The 19,880-nt window shown below is 35.9% G+C and overlaps 1 protein-coding gene across 1 annotated transcript in view; it reads right to left on the reverse strand.

The window, feature by feature from the left end:
* Positions 1-19,880, reverse strand: part of SYNE1 (spectrin repeat containing nuclear envelope protein 1) — a 529,762-nt gene that overhangs the window by 398,268 nt on the left and 111,614 nt on the right. Inside the window, exons 4-5 of the mRNA XM_028847246.2 lie at positions 16,968-17,063; positions 6,772-6,855 (exon numbers count right to left, since the gene is read on the reverse strand). Coding sequence (XP_028703079.2) covers positions 6,772-6,855; positions 16,968-17,063 — 180 coding nt within the window. The remainder of the gene's footprint in view (positions 1-6,771; positions 6,856-16,967; positions 17,064-19,880) is intronic.

Raw genomic sequence — 19,880 nt, forward strand, 5'->3', positions numbered from 1 at the left:
TGCTATTGAATATAATTTGAAATATCCTACCTCAACCCAGTTCCAACTGTACTTGGAATTGTACATTGTTAACATATTCAATTTATTACAGAACCTAAGGGTCTTTTGCCTAACTTGTGAAAAAAAATGTTTTTCATGATCATCTACCCTAAAATGTGTTTCACAATGAGTTTAGGGAGCACAGGTTGGTTTGTCTGTTTATTTAACCTCCCATCTCTTGCAAAATCCTATTGAATTTACAATACATTCTTAATAGCCTAGGAGGGTAGGATGGGCAATAGAGACACATCCAAAGAGACTGAAGAATTTCCAGAAGCCAGAAAGAAGATGGGACCATATTGACAGATAAAACCAGAGCAGAAGGATGTTTAGCCAGAGGTTCTCAAAGTGTGATTCCCAGAGCCACAGCAAGCACATGCCCTGGAAACTTGTTAGGGATATATAGTCTGAGACTTCATCTTGGACCCATTAAACCAGAAACTAAGGAAGTGAGGCTCTGGAAAGTGTGTTAAAACCTTCAGGTGATTCTGATGCACATTAGTGCTTCAGAATGCTAGACTAGACCATTGTACCTGGCCCATGTAATCTGGAGAAGTCTGAGTTATAAGAAAGAGGCTTGAATTGAATGAATTATTATTTGTGTCCCTCCAAAATCCATATTTTGAAATGTAACTCCCAATGTGACTGTATTTGGAGAATGGGTCTTTAAAGAGATAACTGAAATTAAATGAGTTCATAAGCATGGGGCCCTAATCCAATAAGATTTTTTTTTTTTTAAATTTCTTGAGATGAGTCTCACTCTTACCTAGGAGGGAGTGCAGTGGCATGAACTTGGCTCACTGCAACCTCCACCTCCCAGGTTCAAGCGATTCTCCTGTCTCAGATGGGATTACAGGCATGCGCCACCACGCCCGGCTAATTTTTGTGTCTTTAGTAGAGATGGGGTTTTGGCCAGGCTGGTCTCAGACTCCTGACATCAAGCAATCTAGCCACCTTGGCCTCCCAAAGTGCTGGTATTAGAGGAGTTAGCCACCATGCCAGGCCCAATGAGATTAGTGTTCTTAAAAAAGATGAAGAGAAACTATCATCAGAGTGAACATGCAACCTACAGAATGAAAGAAAATTTTTGCAGTCTATCCATATGACAGAGGGCTAATACCCAGAATCTACAAGGAACTTAAACAAATTTACAAGAAAAAAACAAACAACCCCATCAAAAAGTGGGCAAAGGATATGAACAGACACTTCTCAAAAGAAGACATTTATGTGGCCAACAAACAAATGAAAAAAAGCTCATCATCACTGGTCTTTAGAGAAATGTAAATCAAAACCACAATGAATGGCAATCATTAAAAAGTCAGGAAACAACAGATGCTGGAGACGATGTAGAGAATTAGGAACACTTTTACACTGTTAGTGGGAGTGTAAATTAGTTCAACCCTTGCGGTAGACAGTGTGGCAATCCCTCAAGGATCTAGAACCAGAAATACCATTTGATCCAGCAATCCTATTACTGGGCATATACCCAAAGGATTATAAATCATTCTACTATAAGGGCATGTGCACACATATGTTTATTGCAGCACTATTCACAATAGCAAAGACTTAGAAACAACCCAAATGCCCATTAATGACATACTGGATAAAGAAAATGTGGCACATATACACCATGGAATACCACGCAGCCATAAAAAAGGATGAGTTCATGTTCTTTGCATGGATGAAGCTGGAAACCATCATTCTCAGCAAACTAACACAAGAACAGAAAACCAAACACTGCATGTTCTCACTCATAAGTGGGAGTTGAACAATGAGAATACATGGACACAGGGAGGGAAACATCATACACCAGTGCCTGTCAGGGGTTGGGAGACTAGGGGAGCTAGCATTTGGAGATACCTAATGTAGATGATGGGTTGATGGGTGCAGCAAACCACCATGGCATGTGTATACCTATGTAACAAACCTGCATGTTCTGCACATGTATCCCAGAACTTAAAGAATAATAAAAAAAATTTTTTTTAAAAAACAATGAATACAAAAAAAAGATGAAGAGATGCCAAAGATTGATTTTTCTCTCCACACTCACACAGAGAAAATGTCACATAAGGATGCAAAGAGAAAGGAATTGTCACAAGCCAGTAAGAGACACTTCCCCAGAAAACAGTCCTGGGGCACCTTGATCCTGGACTTCTTACCCCCAAAACTCTGAAAAAAATTAATTTCTGTAGTTTAAGCCACCCAGTCTGTGATATTCTGTTACGGCAGCCAAAGTGGGCTGACACACAGCTCACAGATGTTTAAAAAAATATTTGAGACCAGGCACGGTGTAATCCCAGCATTTTGGGAAGCGAAAGTAGGCTGATAGCTTGAGGTCAGGAGTTCAAGACCAGCCTGGCCAACATGGCAAAACCCCATCGCTACTAAAAATACAAAAATTAGCTAGGCTTGGTGGCGCATGCCTGTAGTCCCAGCTACTCAGGAGGTTGAGGTAGGAGAATCGCTTGAACCTGGCTGATGGAGGTTGCAGCGAGCCAAGTTCATGCCGCTGCACTTCAGCCTAGGCAACAAAGCAAGACTGTCCCCAAACAACAACAACAACAACAACAACAACAACAACACAAGGAAGAAAAAAATTTGAATTATTTGGAAATAAATTTCAAAAACGCTCAGGAAAAATCCATATTACTAGCTTTTCTTGACAAATTTGAAAACTTAATGAATAAATCCATTACCGCTTTCCACTAGTTGCTTTCTACAATGAGGTATCAGGTTCCTCATTCTCAACAATAATGCAAGTAGTCAACTGCCTGTCTTATTTAATACGTAACTTAAAGGAATTTTAATCATTAATTACATTTTAACAAAAGTCCAGATGACTGGCTTTTCTTGGTAAATTAGAAAACCTGGGATCGCAGTTCTTGCAGTTCACTGAGGTTACTTTAGTTGGAACTATTTGCTCCCCTCTTCCAGACAGGACGCAGGACCACTCAGTTCTCCTGTTACCACACTTAGCCTGGTACTCACCTCATTCCTCTACATCATCTTTCTGGACCTCACAGGAACCTGAATTTATGGCCCCTATCTGCACTCTGATGGGCAGTAGTTGGCTCCCTGTATTACTGTTCTGAATGATCTACCTGACACCTTGCTGGAGAAGGAAACTTGTGGAAAGTGGTGATGGATCTATTCACCAGAGTCACATTTACACATTTCTCATCAGATTCTTACATATGTTTTTTCAATAGCCCTGCAAATAAGAGAAAAGCTAAGGACATTGTTAGGGTTTCCCCAGTAAAATGAGGAATACCTTCATTATTCCCTAAGTCAAGCTAAATAAGAATAAAAGGACTAAATAAATGTCCTGTTATAAAAAGAAAAAAATTCCAAATGGAAGACAAAGTCAGTACAAAGATCAAAAGACAAATTTCTAAAACTATAATTGAGACATAAGTCTTAACTTGTAAAGATGTATGCTAAGATAATAAGTGAGAGTGCACTACAGAACCTTCCAAAAAAACTCATTACTTCCCACAGCCAAACATTTTGTGAGGCTATGGGATATAGAAGTGCAAGAGAGTGTGGCCAAAAAGAATGTTTCAGGGAGATATGGAGAGGGAGTGATTTTTAAAAGATTAAGAGACTTGTGGGGAAAAAATAGAAATTCTTTCATTTTGTTCTGATTCTCAAGACATTACTTTTGGTGCTTAGCAAATATATTTAAACTTTATTTTTTTATTACTTTGGGTTGTTCTGTGAAAATGGACATTGTGAAAACAAGTCTTCTTTACAAACAATGCCTTTCGTAGGTTAAGTTGTTAAAGTTTTCTCCAAGGCTTCCAAGTTAATAAGAGAAATTTTGTTTTTGTATTCCTGCCGATCAATATAACTCAGAATGAAATCGGACACTATTGTCATACAGCTGAAATGGGAGAATGAATGATCTGAAAAACTCTAACTTTGTTTTTCATTTTTATTTTTTTAAGAGAAAGAGTCTTACTCTGTCGCTCAGGCTGAAATGCAATCACAGCTCACTGTAGCCTTGACCTCCCAGGCTCAAGAGATCCTCCCACCTCAGCCTCTCAAGTAGCTGGGAACATAGGCACATGCCACCACATCTGGCTAATTTGTTTGTTTGTTTAGAGACAAGGTCTCACCATGTTGCCCAGGCTGGTCTCAAACTCCAGGGCTCAAGCCATTCACCTGCCCTTCCCTCCCAAAGTGCTGGGATTACAGGTGTGAGCCATTGCACCCGGTCCTGAAAAACTCTAAATATCCTGTTTAACAAGGCTTCATTCAGCTTTCGATGAAAATTAATGAAAGGTGAGCAGAAAGAAGAGAAAACCTTCAATAAGAATGAGATTAGTGTGATATGGAAACACTGCCTGATATTGCATAAGAAGCCAAAATTGTTTTTCACACTATCCTAATGCCTGGAATCTCTCTTGGTCATGAAGTTTGCACAACTGACTGAAATGTATACTGATTCATTGCATTACCAACTTATCAATAATGTAAATTATTTAAGGGCTAGAATCTAAGTTTTCTGTAAATTTGTATTTTCTAGAGTTCCTGTCTTATAGAAAGTCATCAATTAGACATTTGTAAAGTAATTGAATTAATTCAGTGCATATAAACTGAGAAGGAAATAACTGAATGGGTCTATTTTCCAGAAGTAATCTGGATCTCCATTTATAAAACTAGTTTTGGTATTACCAAGCACAGACTTCCTAAATTCCCACAAATTAGAAAAGGCTAAATGTAAGAGGATTGGTGCAACCCTGTTGGAGGGAAATATGGTAATATCTACCAAAATTACATGTGCATTTACCTTTTGACTTAGCAAGCATGCATCTAGAAGATACACCTTCAGTTATATGGAAGCACTTATGCACATAGTTATTAACTGCATCATTGTTTGTGTTTGAAATATGCTAGAAACAACCCAATTCCCATTCATAAGAGAGTGGTTGAATAAACAATGGCATATCTAGGCAACGGGACACTGTGTAACTGTAAAAATAGCAGAGAAATCACTATGAACTGATGTGGAGTGGTTTCCAGGATATACTGATAAGTGAAAAAAGCAAAATGCATCTATGGTATGCTATCCTTCATGTAAGAAAGAAGGGAATATATGAAAACACATCTTATTTGTGGGGAAAAAAACGCAAAATATATGTTAGAAACTAGAGAGACTGGTTACCTAAAGGTGGGAGATGCAGCTAGAGGCAGGGAATGAGAATGGAGTAGTAGGGATGAGGAAGGGGTTTGACTTCTTTAAATATAGCGTTTATTATTTTAGAACCATAATAATGTCCCACTCTTCAAAACAAATAAAATTGACCAGGATGGCGGTGGGGCACAAAATAGAACACAAACAACAACAAATAAACCTATCTCTGTAACAAATGATGACATACTCCCACTGAAAGGGATGGGGAATAATAGAACTAATGTAAGAACATTTCAAAAATAGTTTTTTGACTGGATACTGTAATGCTAAAGACAAAAAAAAAAAAAACTATATACAAATCCTGTTCTCTAGTTTGTAAATCTGTTTCTCACAGGGGCATGGGTTAGTGACATACTCATCACTAAAAGGAACAAAGCCTCTTTAAAGAAGTGGTTGATTCCAGGACTGGGGCAGGGAAAATATAAGAAAAACCTGGAATATTTGTAGTTCTAGCAAATAAAAAAATGCTTGAAAAATTATAAGCCCATATCAAAAAGGTACAGGTGCCAGCCTGAAGGAGCTCTTAGTGGTCAAAGCTAGAAAAATTTGAGTGACAAAATAATAACAATGATTATAATGATGGATTTTAACTACCTAACAAAATAAATATACATGTGTCCCTACTGGAATAAATAACTGAATAAATAAGTAAATTGTGGGGAAGGACATCTTTTTCGTACAGAACAATTCCAATCAATAAATACAGAAGGAATGAGGAAAATAGAAAATCACCATTAGGCAAACAGCACAGAAATAATTACTGAAGGCAATGGATACTAAAATCAGTGAGCAAAATTTGAGGAAAAGCAGAAACTTGGCATAGTCTCAATTACCTCCCCTAAGTTATTTCCCAACTATAAAGGGAAAAACAGCGACTCTACCGTAGGAAATCATGGCAGACACCACATTGCCAAGTATTCAAAGTTAATGTAACCAGTCATAAGACATATCAGCACCCTATATTTACTGACATGGTGCACTGGGAAGAACATGACATAACTTTCTTGGGATTTTTTCCAGAAATGTATACACTCAACCTAATCATGAGAAAATATCATGCAAGCTGAAATTGAGAGACATTATGCAAAATAACTGACCAGCAGTTATCAAAAGTGTCAAGGTCATGAAAGACAAGGAAAGAAAGAAGACCTGTCATAGAATAGAAGACATAACTAAACACAAGATGTAATTCTAGAGTGGATCCTGGAACAGACACAGACAATAGGGGGAACACTGATGAACTTGGACTAATGTTTATGTTTTAGTTAATAGTATCATCCCAATTTTAATGTCCTTACTTTGATAATTATACTATGGTTATGTAAGCTCTTAACACTAGATGCTGAAATGAACTGTAGAAATAAAATTTCTTTTTTTGCAACTTCTCCATAAATCTAAGAGTATTTTACAATACAGTGACATTATTTGTCTATGCTGTATAGACTACACGCAGTGTTTTGATCTACAGTCAATACTGAAAACATAAGTATGCCCATACCTTCTTCCTTGGTGTTTTGTTTTTGTTTCTCTCTTACCTTTCTTCCTTCGAGGAACTTGAGTGCCGTGCCAATGTTAGCCACAGCATGGATTCGCTTCATCCGGCGTCCTTGTTCACAAGGCTGTAAAGAGAGGGGGGGAAAAGGAATAAGACAAAATCTGCATATTAAAATGTTAGTTATAAGATCTATTTAAATGGATTAAAAATATACTTGAAGAATATTCAAAAGCAACCAAGATTGTTCACTTTCTATAAAGATTAGCAAATACATAAAGGGGTGTTCCCCATGGCACTCTGAAGATGTACTAATTCACTCAATAAGAGCATTCATTCTCAGATTATCTGTTAATGCATTTGCCTTTTAGTTTTCTCTATGTCTAAGAGCAGAAATGCACAGAACTCCTACATTATCTACTATCACAAAACTCCTATGTTATCTACTGAGACTATCACTCCTATAAGTTAGCAAAGCATGTATATGAAAAATATTCTTAGTCACTCACCATTTTTTCAGTCATCCAAACATGCAAAGAGACTAACATTAATAGTGACATTTCTTGATTTGAATGACCAAAATACATGGGGCACAAAAACCAAAGTTAAGAAATAGGATTCTGAGAATGAAATAGTGTGTTCTGGTACATGGATACTCAAAATTATGTTTAAGTTACCAAAATTTATTGTGTACTTTCTCTGCACCACACTGTTAATTTGAAAACTAAAAATTTCAATGAAGTAGATATTGTAAGCCTCATTTACATTTACAGGAAGTATGCTGTAAGGCTGCATAGCTGGTAAATTGCTCTCTTCCCCAAATGAGAAAACCCTAGAGCTCTAAATGATCTCTTATTAAAATTGAAAACCAAGTATCTTTTCATTTCCAAGTAATAGTGTGCCAGGTAGTAATTTTTATGATATGATTTTAAAACAAATATATAAATACAAGATATATTTCTAAAGCAAATACATAAATAGAAGATATTTTTAAATTTTTACTTATTCTTTACTGAGACCTCTGTTAGACATGACACAGTCTCATCATTGTTCTGTGCACAACCCACTTCTTTAGTTTATTAGTTATTTTTAAAAATGTAAACACCCAGAATGTGCAACCTAAAACAACTAAGGACCCACAACGAAGTATGAAAGCCATATCCCGAAATACGACCACCATTAATCCCATCCTCCTACGTGACCACACCGAGGGCACCCGTCACACTAACTCCAGTCCAGTGTTTGCCTTTTTATAGAGATTATTTCTTTCACATGCTTTCTTAAAAAGAATGCTTACTTTTTAATTTTATATGAAGAGCATAACTGTATTAATCTTTTCAGACCTACTTTTCCACATAACATTATATTGCTAAGATTCATCATATCATTGCCTTTCACTGTATTTCATCCATTTCAAAAGCTATATAATGTGCTATTTCTACACCCTCCTTCTGATATGAATGTGCTATTTCCAGGTTATTGATATTTTGGTATGTTGATAGATTATTCTTGTACTTCTCACCTTTTGTACAAGCACAGTTTCTCTTGGACACGTACCTAAGAGTAGAATTGCTGAGTCAAAGGGAATATGACTTGAATTTATATCCAAACTATCCTAAAATGGTTGCACTACTTTTTACTCTTATCAGCACTGCAAAAATAATCCCGTTAATCTGTATCCTCCCCACCGTTTGATTTTGGCAGATACCTTAAACATATTTTTTTCAATTGAATGTATGTAAAATGTATATGTACTCTTTTCCATTGCAGTTTGCATTTACATTTCCCTGATCAACAGCAATAGGGACTTCTCTTCCTCTGTTCATTGGTAATGTGTATTTCTTCTGTAAAATGCCTTTTCACATCTGTTGTCCAGGTTTTCCTTTGGGCTGTTTGCACCCATACTGTTTTGAAGATGTATTTTATATATTCTTGATTTAATCCTTTTACAACATGAATTGTGAATATCTTCAACAAGTTTGTAACTCCTGCCACTTTTTAAAAAGGTTTTTAATTTTTAAGATATTCTTAATTTTAATATATTAAATATAGCAATCTTTAGTCAATATTTTTTGTGTCTTATTGAATAATTGTTTTCCTATCCCTGTGTCTAAAAGATATTCACCCATGTTTTCTACTAAGAGTTGAAAGTGTTACTGTCAGTAGGTCCTTAATTCATGTAGATTTAATTTTTGTATAGGCCATGAAATAAGAATTCAATTTTACATTTTTCTGCTAGAATGAACTTCATTTCCTGTTTCATTTTTTTATTTCAATAACTTTTAGGGTACAATTGGTTTTTGGTTACATGAAGGAATAATATAGTGGTGAAGTCTCAGATTTTAGTGCACCTGTCACCCAATATTTAGTTTTTGATCCTTCACCTGTCTCTTACCCTCATCCTTCTGAGTCTCCAAAGTCCATCATACCATTCTATATGCCTTCATTGTACACATAGCTTAGCTCCCACTTATAAGTGAGAACATACAGTATTTAGTTTTCATTCCTGAATTACTTTGCTTAGAATAATGGCCTCCAGCTCCATCCAAATTGCTGCAAAAGACATTATTTCATTCTTTTTTACGACTGAGTAGTATTCCATGGTTGTATGTATATTACATTTTCTTTATCCACTCATTGGTCAGTGGCCACTTAGGTAGGGTCCATATCTTTGCAATTGTGAATTGTGCTGCTATAAACATCCGTGTGCAGATGTCTTTGAAATAATGACTTATTTTCCTTTGGGTAGACACCCAGTAGTGGGACTGTTGTATCAAATGGTAGATCTACTTTTAGTTCTTTAAGAAACCATATCTTTTTTTTTTTTTTTTTTTTTTTTTGAGACAGAACCTCGCTCTGACGCCCAGGCTGGAGTGCAGTGGCCTGATCTCGGCTCACTGCAAGGTCCGCCTCCCGGGTTCACGCCATTCTCCTGCCTCAGCCTCCCCAGTAGCTGGGACTACAGGCGCCCGCCACCACGCCCGGCTAATTTTTTGTATTTTTAGTAGAGATGGGGTTTCACCATGTTAGCCAAGATGGTCTCGATTTCCTGACCTCGTGATCCGCCCGCCTCGGCCTCCCAAAGTGCTGGGATTACAGGCGTGAGCCACCGCGCCCGGCAAGAAACCATACCATTTTTCCGTAGAGGTTGTTTTAATTTACATTCTCACCAGCAGCTTATAAGCGTTCCCTTTACACCACTTCCATGCCAGTATCTATTGTTTTTTGACTTTTTAATAATGGCGATTTGGAGGGGTAAGGTGATATCTCATTGTGGTTTTAATTTGCATTTCCTTGATGATTAGTAATGTTGTGCATTTTTTCATGTGTATTACTCATTTGTATATTGTTTTGAGAAATATCTATTCATGTGATTTGCCCAATTTTTGATGGTATTGTCTTTTTCTTGCTGATTTGTTTTGAGTTCCTTGTAGATTCTGAACACTAGTCCTTTGTCAGATGCATAGTTCGCAAATATTTTCTCCCATTCTGTGGGTTGTCTGTTTACTCTGATGATAATTTCTTTTGCTGTGCAGAAACTTTTTAGTTTAATTAGGTCCATTTATCTATTTTCATTTTTGTACATTTGCTCTTAGGGTCTTAGCAAAAAATTATTTTCCTAGGCCAATGTCCAGAGACTTTTTTCTAGTTTTTTTTCTAGAATTTGTATGGGGTTTCAGGTCTTAGATTTAAGTATTTGAGCCATCCTGAGTTGATTTTTGTATAAGGTGAGTGATAGAGGTCCAGCTTCATTCTTCTACATGTGGCTATCCAGTTTTCCCAGCACCATTTATTAAACAGGATGTCTTTTCTCCAGTTGATGTTTTTGTATTCTTTGTCAAAGATCATTTGATCCTAAGTATTTGACTTTATTTCTTAGTTCTCTATTCTGTTCCATTGGTCTATGTATCAACTTTTATAACAGCATATCATGCTATGTTGGTAACTATAGCCTTGTAGTATAATTTGAAGTCAGATAATGTGATGCCTCAGATTGTTCTTTGTGCTTAGGATTGTTTTAGCTCTTTGGGGTCTTTTTTGGTTCCATGTGAATATTAGAATTGTTTTTTTTTCTAGTTCTGTGAAAAATGATGTTGGTATTTTGACAGTAATTGCATTGAATCTGTAGATTTCTTGGGGCAGTATTGTCATTTTCACAATATAGATTCTTCCAATCCGTGAGTGTTTCCATTTGTTTGTGTCATCTGTGATTTGTTTCAGCAGTGTTTTGTAGTTCTCTTTGTAGAGATCTTTCATCTCCTTGATTAAATATAGTCCTAGAATTTTTTTTGCAGTTATTGTAAAAGGAATCGAATTACCGATTTTATTCTCGGCTTGGTTGCTGTTGGTGTATAGCAGTGCTACTCACTTGTGTACACTGATTTTGTAACCTGAGACTTTATTGACTTTGTTTTTCAAATCTAAGAATTTTAGAGGAGTCTTTAGGGTTTTCTGGGTATCCAGTCATTTCATCAGCAAACAATGATAGTTTGACTTACTCTTTTCCAATTTGGATACCCCTTATTTCATTTTCTTGCCTGATTGTTGTGGCTAGGACTTCCAGTAATATATTTAAAAGAAGTGGTAAAAGTGAGCGTTCTTGTCTTGTTCCAGTTCTCAAGGGGAATGTTTTCAACCTTTCCCCATTCACTATGATGTTAGCTGTGGATCTGTCATATATGGCTTTTATTATTTTGAGGTATGTCCCTTCTATGACTAGTTTGTTGGACTTTTTATCATTAAGAGATGCTAGATTTTATCAAATGCTTTTTCTGCATTTATTGAGATGCCCATACAGCTTTTGTTTTTAATTCTGTTTGTGTGATGTATCACATTTATTGACTTGCATATGCTAAACCATCCCTGCATCCCTGCAATGAAACCCACTTGATTATGGTGTATTATCTTTTGATAAGCTGTTAGATTCAGTTTGCTGGTATTTTGTTGGGGGTCTTTGCATTTATGTTCATCAGGGATATTGACCTGTAGTTTTTTTGTTGTTGTTGTTATGTCATTTCCTAGTTTTTGTATCAGGTTGCCACTGGCTTCTTAGAATGAGTTAGGGTGGATTCCCTCTTTCTTAATCTTTTGGAATAGTTTTAGTAGGATTAAAACCAATTCTTCTTTGAAAGTCTGGTAGAATTCAGCTGTGAACCCATCTGGCCCTGGGCTTTTTTTGTTGGCAATTTTTCTATTACTGATTCAATTTTCACTGGTTGTTTTTAGTCTGTTCAGGGTTTCTATTTCTTCCTGATTTAACCTAGGAGAGTTGTGTGTTTCCAGAAATTTATCCCTTTCCTATAGATTTTCTAGTTTGTGTGCATAGAGGTGTACATAGCAGTCTTGAGTAATGTTTTGTATTTCTGTGGTGTTGGTTGTAGTGTCTCCACTATCATTTCTAATTGAGCTCATTTGAATCTTCTCTCTTCTTGGTCAATCTAGCAAATGGTCTATCAGTTTTGTTTATCTTTTTAAAGACCCAAGTTTTTTGTTTCATTTATCTTTTGTATTTTCTGTTAGTTTTTTCAGTTTCATTCAGTTCAGCACCAATCTTTGTTATTTCTTTTCTCCTACTAGGTTTGGATTTGATTTGCTTTGGTTTCTCTAGTTCCTTAAGGTACGATGTTAGATTGTCAATTTGTGATTTTTCATACTTTTTGATGTAGGAATTTAGCACTATAAACTTTCCTCTTAGCACTGCTTTTGCTGTATCCTAGAGGTTTTGATAACTTGTATCACTATTACCATTCATTTCAAATAATTTTTAAATCTCCATCTTGAATTCATTGTTAATCTAAAAATCATTCAGGAGCATACTGTTTAATTGTCATGTGTTTGTTTAGTTTGGGGGTTCCTTTTGAAGTTGATTTCTAGTTTTATTTCACTGTGGTCTGAGAAGATACTTGAGGTAATGTTGACTTTTAAAAATTTTATTGAGACTTGTTTTGTGACTTATCATATGGTCTATCCTGGAGAATATTCTATGTGTTAATGAGAAGAATATATATTCTGCAGTTCTTTGGTCGAGTATTCTATAAATATGTGTTAGGTCCATTTGTTCTGAGTGTAGTTTAAATCCACTGTTTCTTTTTTTACTTTCTACCTCAATAATCTGTCTAGTGCTGTCAGTGAAGTGTTGAAGTACCCCACAATTATTTTGTTGCTGTCCATCTACTTTCTTAGGTCTAATAGTAACGTTTTATGAATCTGGAACCTCCAGAGTTATACACATATATATTGAGAATTGTAATATCTTCTTGTTGAATTTGTCCTTTTATCATTACTTAATGACCTCCTCTGTGTTTTTTTACATTGTTTCTTTAAAATCTGTTTTATCTGATGTAAGAATAGCTACTCTTGTTCACTTTTGGTTTCCATTTGCATGGAATATTTTTTCCACTCATGTATCTGGAGTTTATAAAATTCCTTAGGTGAGTCTCTTGAAGAAAGCAAACATTTTGGTTTGTCATTTTGTTATCCATTCTGCCAATCTGTATCTTTTAAGTGGAGCATTTAGGCCATTTATGTTCAAAGTTAATATTGAGATGAGAGGTTGTGTTCCAGTCATCATGTTGATTGTAACCTACTTTATTAGTTATGTTATTGTTTTATAGACCTTGTGAGTTTTATGCTTTCAAGAGGATCATATCTACCTTCTGTTTCAAGGTTTAGAATTCCTTTTAGCATTTCTTGTATGACTGGTCTGGTAGTAACAAATTCTCTCAGAATTTCTTTGTCTGAAAAGACTATTTCTCCTTCATTTATGAAATTTAGTTTTGCCGGATACAAAATTCTGGGTTGACAATTATTCTTTTTCAGGAGGCTAAAGATAGGACCCCAATCCCTTCTGGCTTGTAAGGTTTCTTTTGAGCTGTTCCAATTATTGAACAGTTCCCCACTCTGCTCACCCATATCTGATATCCACCTTTGACATATACTAAAGTTCCTTCATGCCTTGGCTTGTTTCTGGACTCTATGGTATTTGTCAGTATGCTCATCTCTGTAAAAAGACCACACTGTCTAAAGTGATATAGCTTCATTGTAAGATCTGATATCTAGTAGGACAAATACTTTCTTCCTGTTTTTCTTCTTCAGATGTATCCTGCTAAGTGAGAAAGACACAAACATTTATTGTATTGTTCCACCACATATGTGCATCTATTTTCACACAACTTAACCTATAATTATTATTATTATTATCCCTATTAGGCTATAATCTCTTTGAGAGCACTGACTATATCTCATTCATCTGTGTTTTTCTTAGAGGGCACAAGATAGTGCCTTATCCATAATAGGGACTCTAGGAATGTTAGTTGAATGATTATTAGACAATGACAAATACCATTGGAGAATTGAGTTCTACTCTAAATATATGATCAATGACTAACAGAGTCACCTGGTGGACATGCAGGGAAATCTGACACTCAAGATTTTCTGAGCATCCATCATTCATTTCTAAATGGATTATTACCCTTCTCTTGAAAGGAAAAGTGTTCAGGAGTCTTTTGCAAAAATACTATTCGGAAGGTTAACAACATAGATAAAAAAGAAGTTTCTCTGCAGCCCTTAATCTCTATTCATATTGCTTCTATTGTTTCTAATGTTTCAATTGTAATTCCTCATGTTCTTAAAAACAACTCTTAAGTGCAGTGTTAAATTTAGTTTTCCTATGTTTATGTGCAATTGCAGCTAAGTAATTACTTATCCATTCAAAGAACAAATGTTTCACAAATAATATTCAAGGGATGTAGAAAAATCCAAGGATAAGAATTGTAATTTTTTATAACTCCCTAATACCTTAAATAAAATCATAGACAAGGGAGTCACAATAGGCTACTAAAGGGTATTAGGATATTGAAATTCCACTCTTACCCTAAGATGCTGGCACAATATAAAGGATGTGAAGCCATTTGGTCACATTTCTCAGATGATCATAATCAGATCCAGAATCCTGACCTATGTGAACTGTGACATTAAGTATAGGGTTCTCAGTAAGGTTCTATTGCACAATCACATTCCTGAACAATATTAACACTCCTAAGGGAAACACTCTTGCCCATATTGTCCCTTTGAAAAGCTCTAAAAGAATGCCTAGGATGCTCAGACCTTTAAATGATGCTCTTCATCTTAGTGTGGTCCTGAACAATAATATATACATGTAAAAAAATTAAATAACATTTGCCACAGCATATTTATAATTTCAGAATGATTTTATTTTATGTAATTCAGACTCTTGAAGAATTCAATATAAATAAATAATAAAGGTCAAATCAGAAACTGCTGTTCTATGCACCAGTTTCCCTACCTGTTAAATGAGAATGCTAAGATTTTTTTCTGAAATTCCTGCTAGCTTTAAGATCCCATAATTCTAACTATATCTGAATGAGTAGGGTACTTAAAACAGTAGTAGGATTGTCATGTCAAAAATATATGCTTTTTTTCTAGAATAATTTAGCCTGGCAGTTAAATGCCCATCAAGATTTCTGTATACTGTATTCTACTGTCAAGTATAACGGCAGATTGTAATGACACTTAGAATGACACATAAACTTCTTGAATATCCACATGAATATTCATATAAAGATCCCTTTACCCATCAAGAAAATAGCTTAATTCAGGAGGATATATCTAAATGGCCAGTTATATCAGGTAATCAAGAGAGTATGTATTTCAGTCTAACAACTCCCACATCCTAATGCTTATCTAGTATCTTTAGCTCATGCATATGCCTATACACATTCCAAATTGCCTGTTCATCTATGTCTAGCTTGATTTCTTCCAAAGCAGAGCTTGAGACAAGCTCTTGGGTGCATGTAGCTTACTAGGGAGGTGATCCCAGGTAGCAAGAATAAGGATGTGTGGAGAGAGAGATGGGGAAGGAGCAAAAGCTAACAAAGGATGTGCTACTGAGGGTTACTGTTATTGGCAACTGGAACTCAATCCCACTGGTGACCCTACAGGAACTCTATAAGACATGTGTAAAACATGCCTCAGAATCACCTGTCTCAGAATTACCCTAAGAATTTTAGGGTGGAGCATTTATTCATAGACTCCCATATCCATTGGTTGAGGGTCCCTTGGTACCACTAACTCCCCAAAACTTCAAAGCTGCTCTGCGCAACTTGTGCCTTTAATAAAAGCCCTGAGGCAGAAAGCCAGACAGATAACTACCAGTGCTTGAAGAAAGAGGCTGTCAGAGTATATGGGAATGTCTACCACTGATGTAGCTGAGATGAGACATGGGGTGCCAGAAGCATCTGCTACCTGGGAATCCAATTACATAAATGACTGATACAAAATTATTACCAGTTTGTTTTTCAACACACAATTCTTACAAAAGCTATTTGAGGGATCCCTGTACAAAATGAATGGAAATTAATTTTAAAGAGGTAAAAATCCTCTTTTAAAAACTTAGTTATCCAAGTAATAATGACTGTGCCGTTATTGCCAAGATACAAGTGATAAAGAAAAAAAGGGACTTTCAATTTTGGACTCTGTGTCTAGTGTGTTATCTAACGTCTTGAAGATTTTTTCCTGAATTCCTTTTTCCAAATTATGGTAAACATTATTTATAAATAATTTATGTTTATGAACTACTTACTGCTCTACTACTCTGAAATGAAAAAGAGATAAGCAAGAAAAAATATTTTATTATTTGACAATGTAGAAAATACACTTTCTAGCACACTGTTAATGTTGTTTTTCACTCTGCTGGTTCCACAGCACATAAAAACAACTCTGAACAGGTTGTTCTTGCTACAAATGATGGATGATGGATGATGTCAACAAGAATATGAAAAATGCCGCACTGGTTTCCAGCTTAATTTTCAACAAACAACTATATAAATACACAGATATGGACCAACATTTCTTTCTAAATGGAAGACAAACACTTAAAGTGAGGGATTTGGTAATTTGCAACTAGCTTCTTGTATACCATATAGATACAATGGTTAATCATGTTAAGTTACTGATGAAGTTCTTTACTTTTAATTGTCCGGTTGTTATTATAAACATAACGTTTTAAATGCACTAGGGATTTGCAAGAACAAGAAGGGAAATATATTCCTTGCACCTAGAAGTAGAAGTGCAAGCAGACCAGTGTTTCCAGTATACTACCCACCACAACAAATAACTTTCTTTTAGATGGGCAGCACATCTTAGCACTCTCAACTCCACAGTCCCCAAATTCCAAATGGAAACAATTTGACAAGTATGATAACATAAAAAAATTCTTACCAGCTTCTGCCCAGACAGGACCTCCAGAAGGGCAAGCAGTTTAACACCATCTTTCATGTCTTCAAAAAGATCATCCACCACCATTGGAGGTTTCCGCTGTAAAAGCAAAGAGGAATAAGTGCAGAAAATATCTCTTCCCTCTCTGTTTCTCTCTTTCTCTCTCTCTCTGTCTCACCTTTGTTACTTATGGTGGTGCAATTTGTAGGAGAGGCTTCTATATACTTTAATTCTTTATTTTGGATTGAGTTGCCAATTGCCTTTTGATGACTGTGAGAATAAAACAATCCTGTGGAGATAAAACTCAATATTCAAAAACCTCAGAAGATTTAATGCTTGAGCCTTAATGTATGTACCAGCTTCTTTCTAGAAAGTGATTTTTGAAGGGCAGGATGTTGTGGGATAAGGCAAGGAAAAAAGGGTACTATCAACCTAAAAGATAGGAGAGAGATTATAGTGGGACATAAAAGCAGAGCAACAGCTGCAGGGACCAACCTCAGCCTCACTCTGTGCAAGCCACACTACTGGGGCTTAACAAGGTGCAGCCCTTCTATAGGACATTCTCACCATAGCAACCTCATTAGCTCAGTGATCTGCTGGAGGAGCACTGTTGGCATAGCTAAGGTTGCAGGTTCAATCTTCCCGTGGGTTAGTTAGTTGTTATGTTGTGTTTTACAGCCTGATGAATCTAGCAAAACTTCTTTCAGTGTGTCATTGAACCCAAAATATCATAAGCACAAGAGTACAGACAGATCAGTGCAAATCCATCACTGCTGCTGGAAAAATAAGCCAAAGCCCACATCTAATTCCTGGAGCATCTTTTTTTTTATGAAGGTTATTAAAATACTTAATATACTGGAATTCATCAAACATTGAATTAGGGTCTATCTTGGCTCAGAGAAAGTAAAGAAGCCATTGTGGCAATGTTGATGGTCTATAGAGGGGAGGTGTTCACTGATTTAGCACAGAATCAGAATTTGTTTTCCATTTAGCGTCTGATTTCAAACTTTATAGTTTTCTGATTCTTACTGAATCTTATTAAAGGCCTAATGCTCAATTCCTGACTTTCAATTGTCTTTCTTTCTTTAAAAAGGATGTGTTCTATCTAAGAGGTTTAACACCAAATGTTTGGTTGAAATGTGACTTTTTTTCTCTACCAACTGATGTAGAGCATTATATTTCTCTTACGACTGCATGAATTATAATGCCTGAGCAGTACAATTCTAATTTAAAATGTATTTTTCTCTCGTTATAAAATGAACAGTTGAACACATTTTGTTCTCATGCTGTGAAATGCTTGTTCAAAAATAACAGAGTTTTCATTTTTGATCATTCTCTTTCAAATTCCACCATTCACGCTGCTTCTTACTTATATAACAAAAATGTAATAGTGACTTTCTATTCTAAGCACATAAATAAAATTAATCAGAATAAAAGAAGCCATTACAAAGAAAACTATTTGGTGCAATAAGAATAAAAATTATTGTCTTAGCCATATACAGTCATTAAAAATGCAGTCTATCATTCAAAGTATCCACTTGTACCCAAATTCTTTAAATCAGGCAAAACAATGAGGAACAAGTTCATAAATGTTTGATATATTCAGTGAGCAAATGCAAATAAAATTTTTCGTGCATTGTTATAAATAAGCAAAAAGTAAGGAAAGCAGGGAATTCTCATGAAATAATAAAGATTTCAAGAAATTTTACACCCAAAAATGATAAAATGCATGCCTTCATCTGTTTTGATTTAAAAAATACACAGGTGTCTGCCACTTTGAGGAACATGTCCTCTCACCTCACTTCTGCCTCTCTTCTTTCCCTCCTCTATTGCTACTCATGCTGCACATGCTTTCCTTTTTCCTCCAGCTGTTCCCTCCACAGGGCTCCAGAATTGGCCTTCCGATCAGCAGCAACAGCTGAACAGCTCAGCAGCCTACTGGCCCCTCTGCATGGGACATTGCCGATACCATTCTCTCCCTGATCTGTTCCTACCCAAAACTCTGTGACCAGACTGCCTAGTTCACAGGCCTTTCTCTTTCTTTCTCCTCTCTTCTTCCTAACTGTGGTCATTGACCACTCAATCCTGAGTCCTTTGTTCTTTACAATTTTTTTTCTGCTTATATATGACTCTTAAATCCAGGTAAGCGACCTCTCCTAAACTTTGTCAAACATGTGGCAGGCACTTCATATCTATTGCTGGCTTGCTGGCTGATTGATTGAATGAATGAATGAATGTAAATATTGTGTGAAACCAATAAACAGCTTTATTACACCAGAATAAAAAAAAATAGTAATTATTGGACAAGTTTTGCCATCCCAGTTTGTATAAGGTATTGTTTATATACACCAAACAATCAATTAAGGGGAACTTTACTATGATGACTACCTCACATTTAATTTTTGGAACAATATTTTAATAGAAAATCTTTCAGCTAAAATATTTCTCCTGTCACATGTACAAATATCTATACCACCAATATGGTGACTTTGGTAAGACTTGGGTCACAGTGTTGAAGGTCAAAAAGGAGACTTAGAGATGCAGATAATTTATTGGATCTTGACTTAATGGAAAATACAGATAGACATCTATCAAGCACTTTTCAAGACCACAATGATCTTTATTTATTAATGGGAAATTGTGGTAAGCTCTCTTTTTTTTGTACAATATTTGAGGAAATTATATTCTCTGTTGGCCTTCCCAATCCTATTTAGCACGTTCTTCCATGGAAGCAAGACATGTTCATGCTGAATCCGAGGTGGTTCAAACAATGGGCCTTCTGACTTGGTGATGGGAGAGGGAGATGGGAGTGAACAAGAAGAGAAAGTAGTACTTTCTTCTGTGCCACCCCTTCTAGAAGCTTTCCTCAAACTAGATTTAAACTCGAAGTTCTGGCTCTAGAAGGGTTGCCTGGTC

Source organism: Macaca mulatta, chromosome 4 (assembly GCF_049350105.2).
Source record: "Macaca mulatta isolate MMU2019108-1 chromosome 4, T2T-MMU8v2.0, whole genome shotgun sequence".
In the NCBI taxonomy this organism is placed as follows: Eukaryota; Metazoa; Chordata; class Mammalia; order Primates; family Cercopithecidae; genus Macaca; species Macaca mulatta.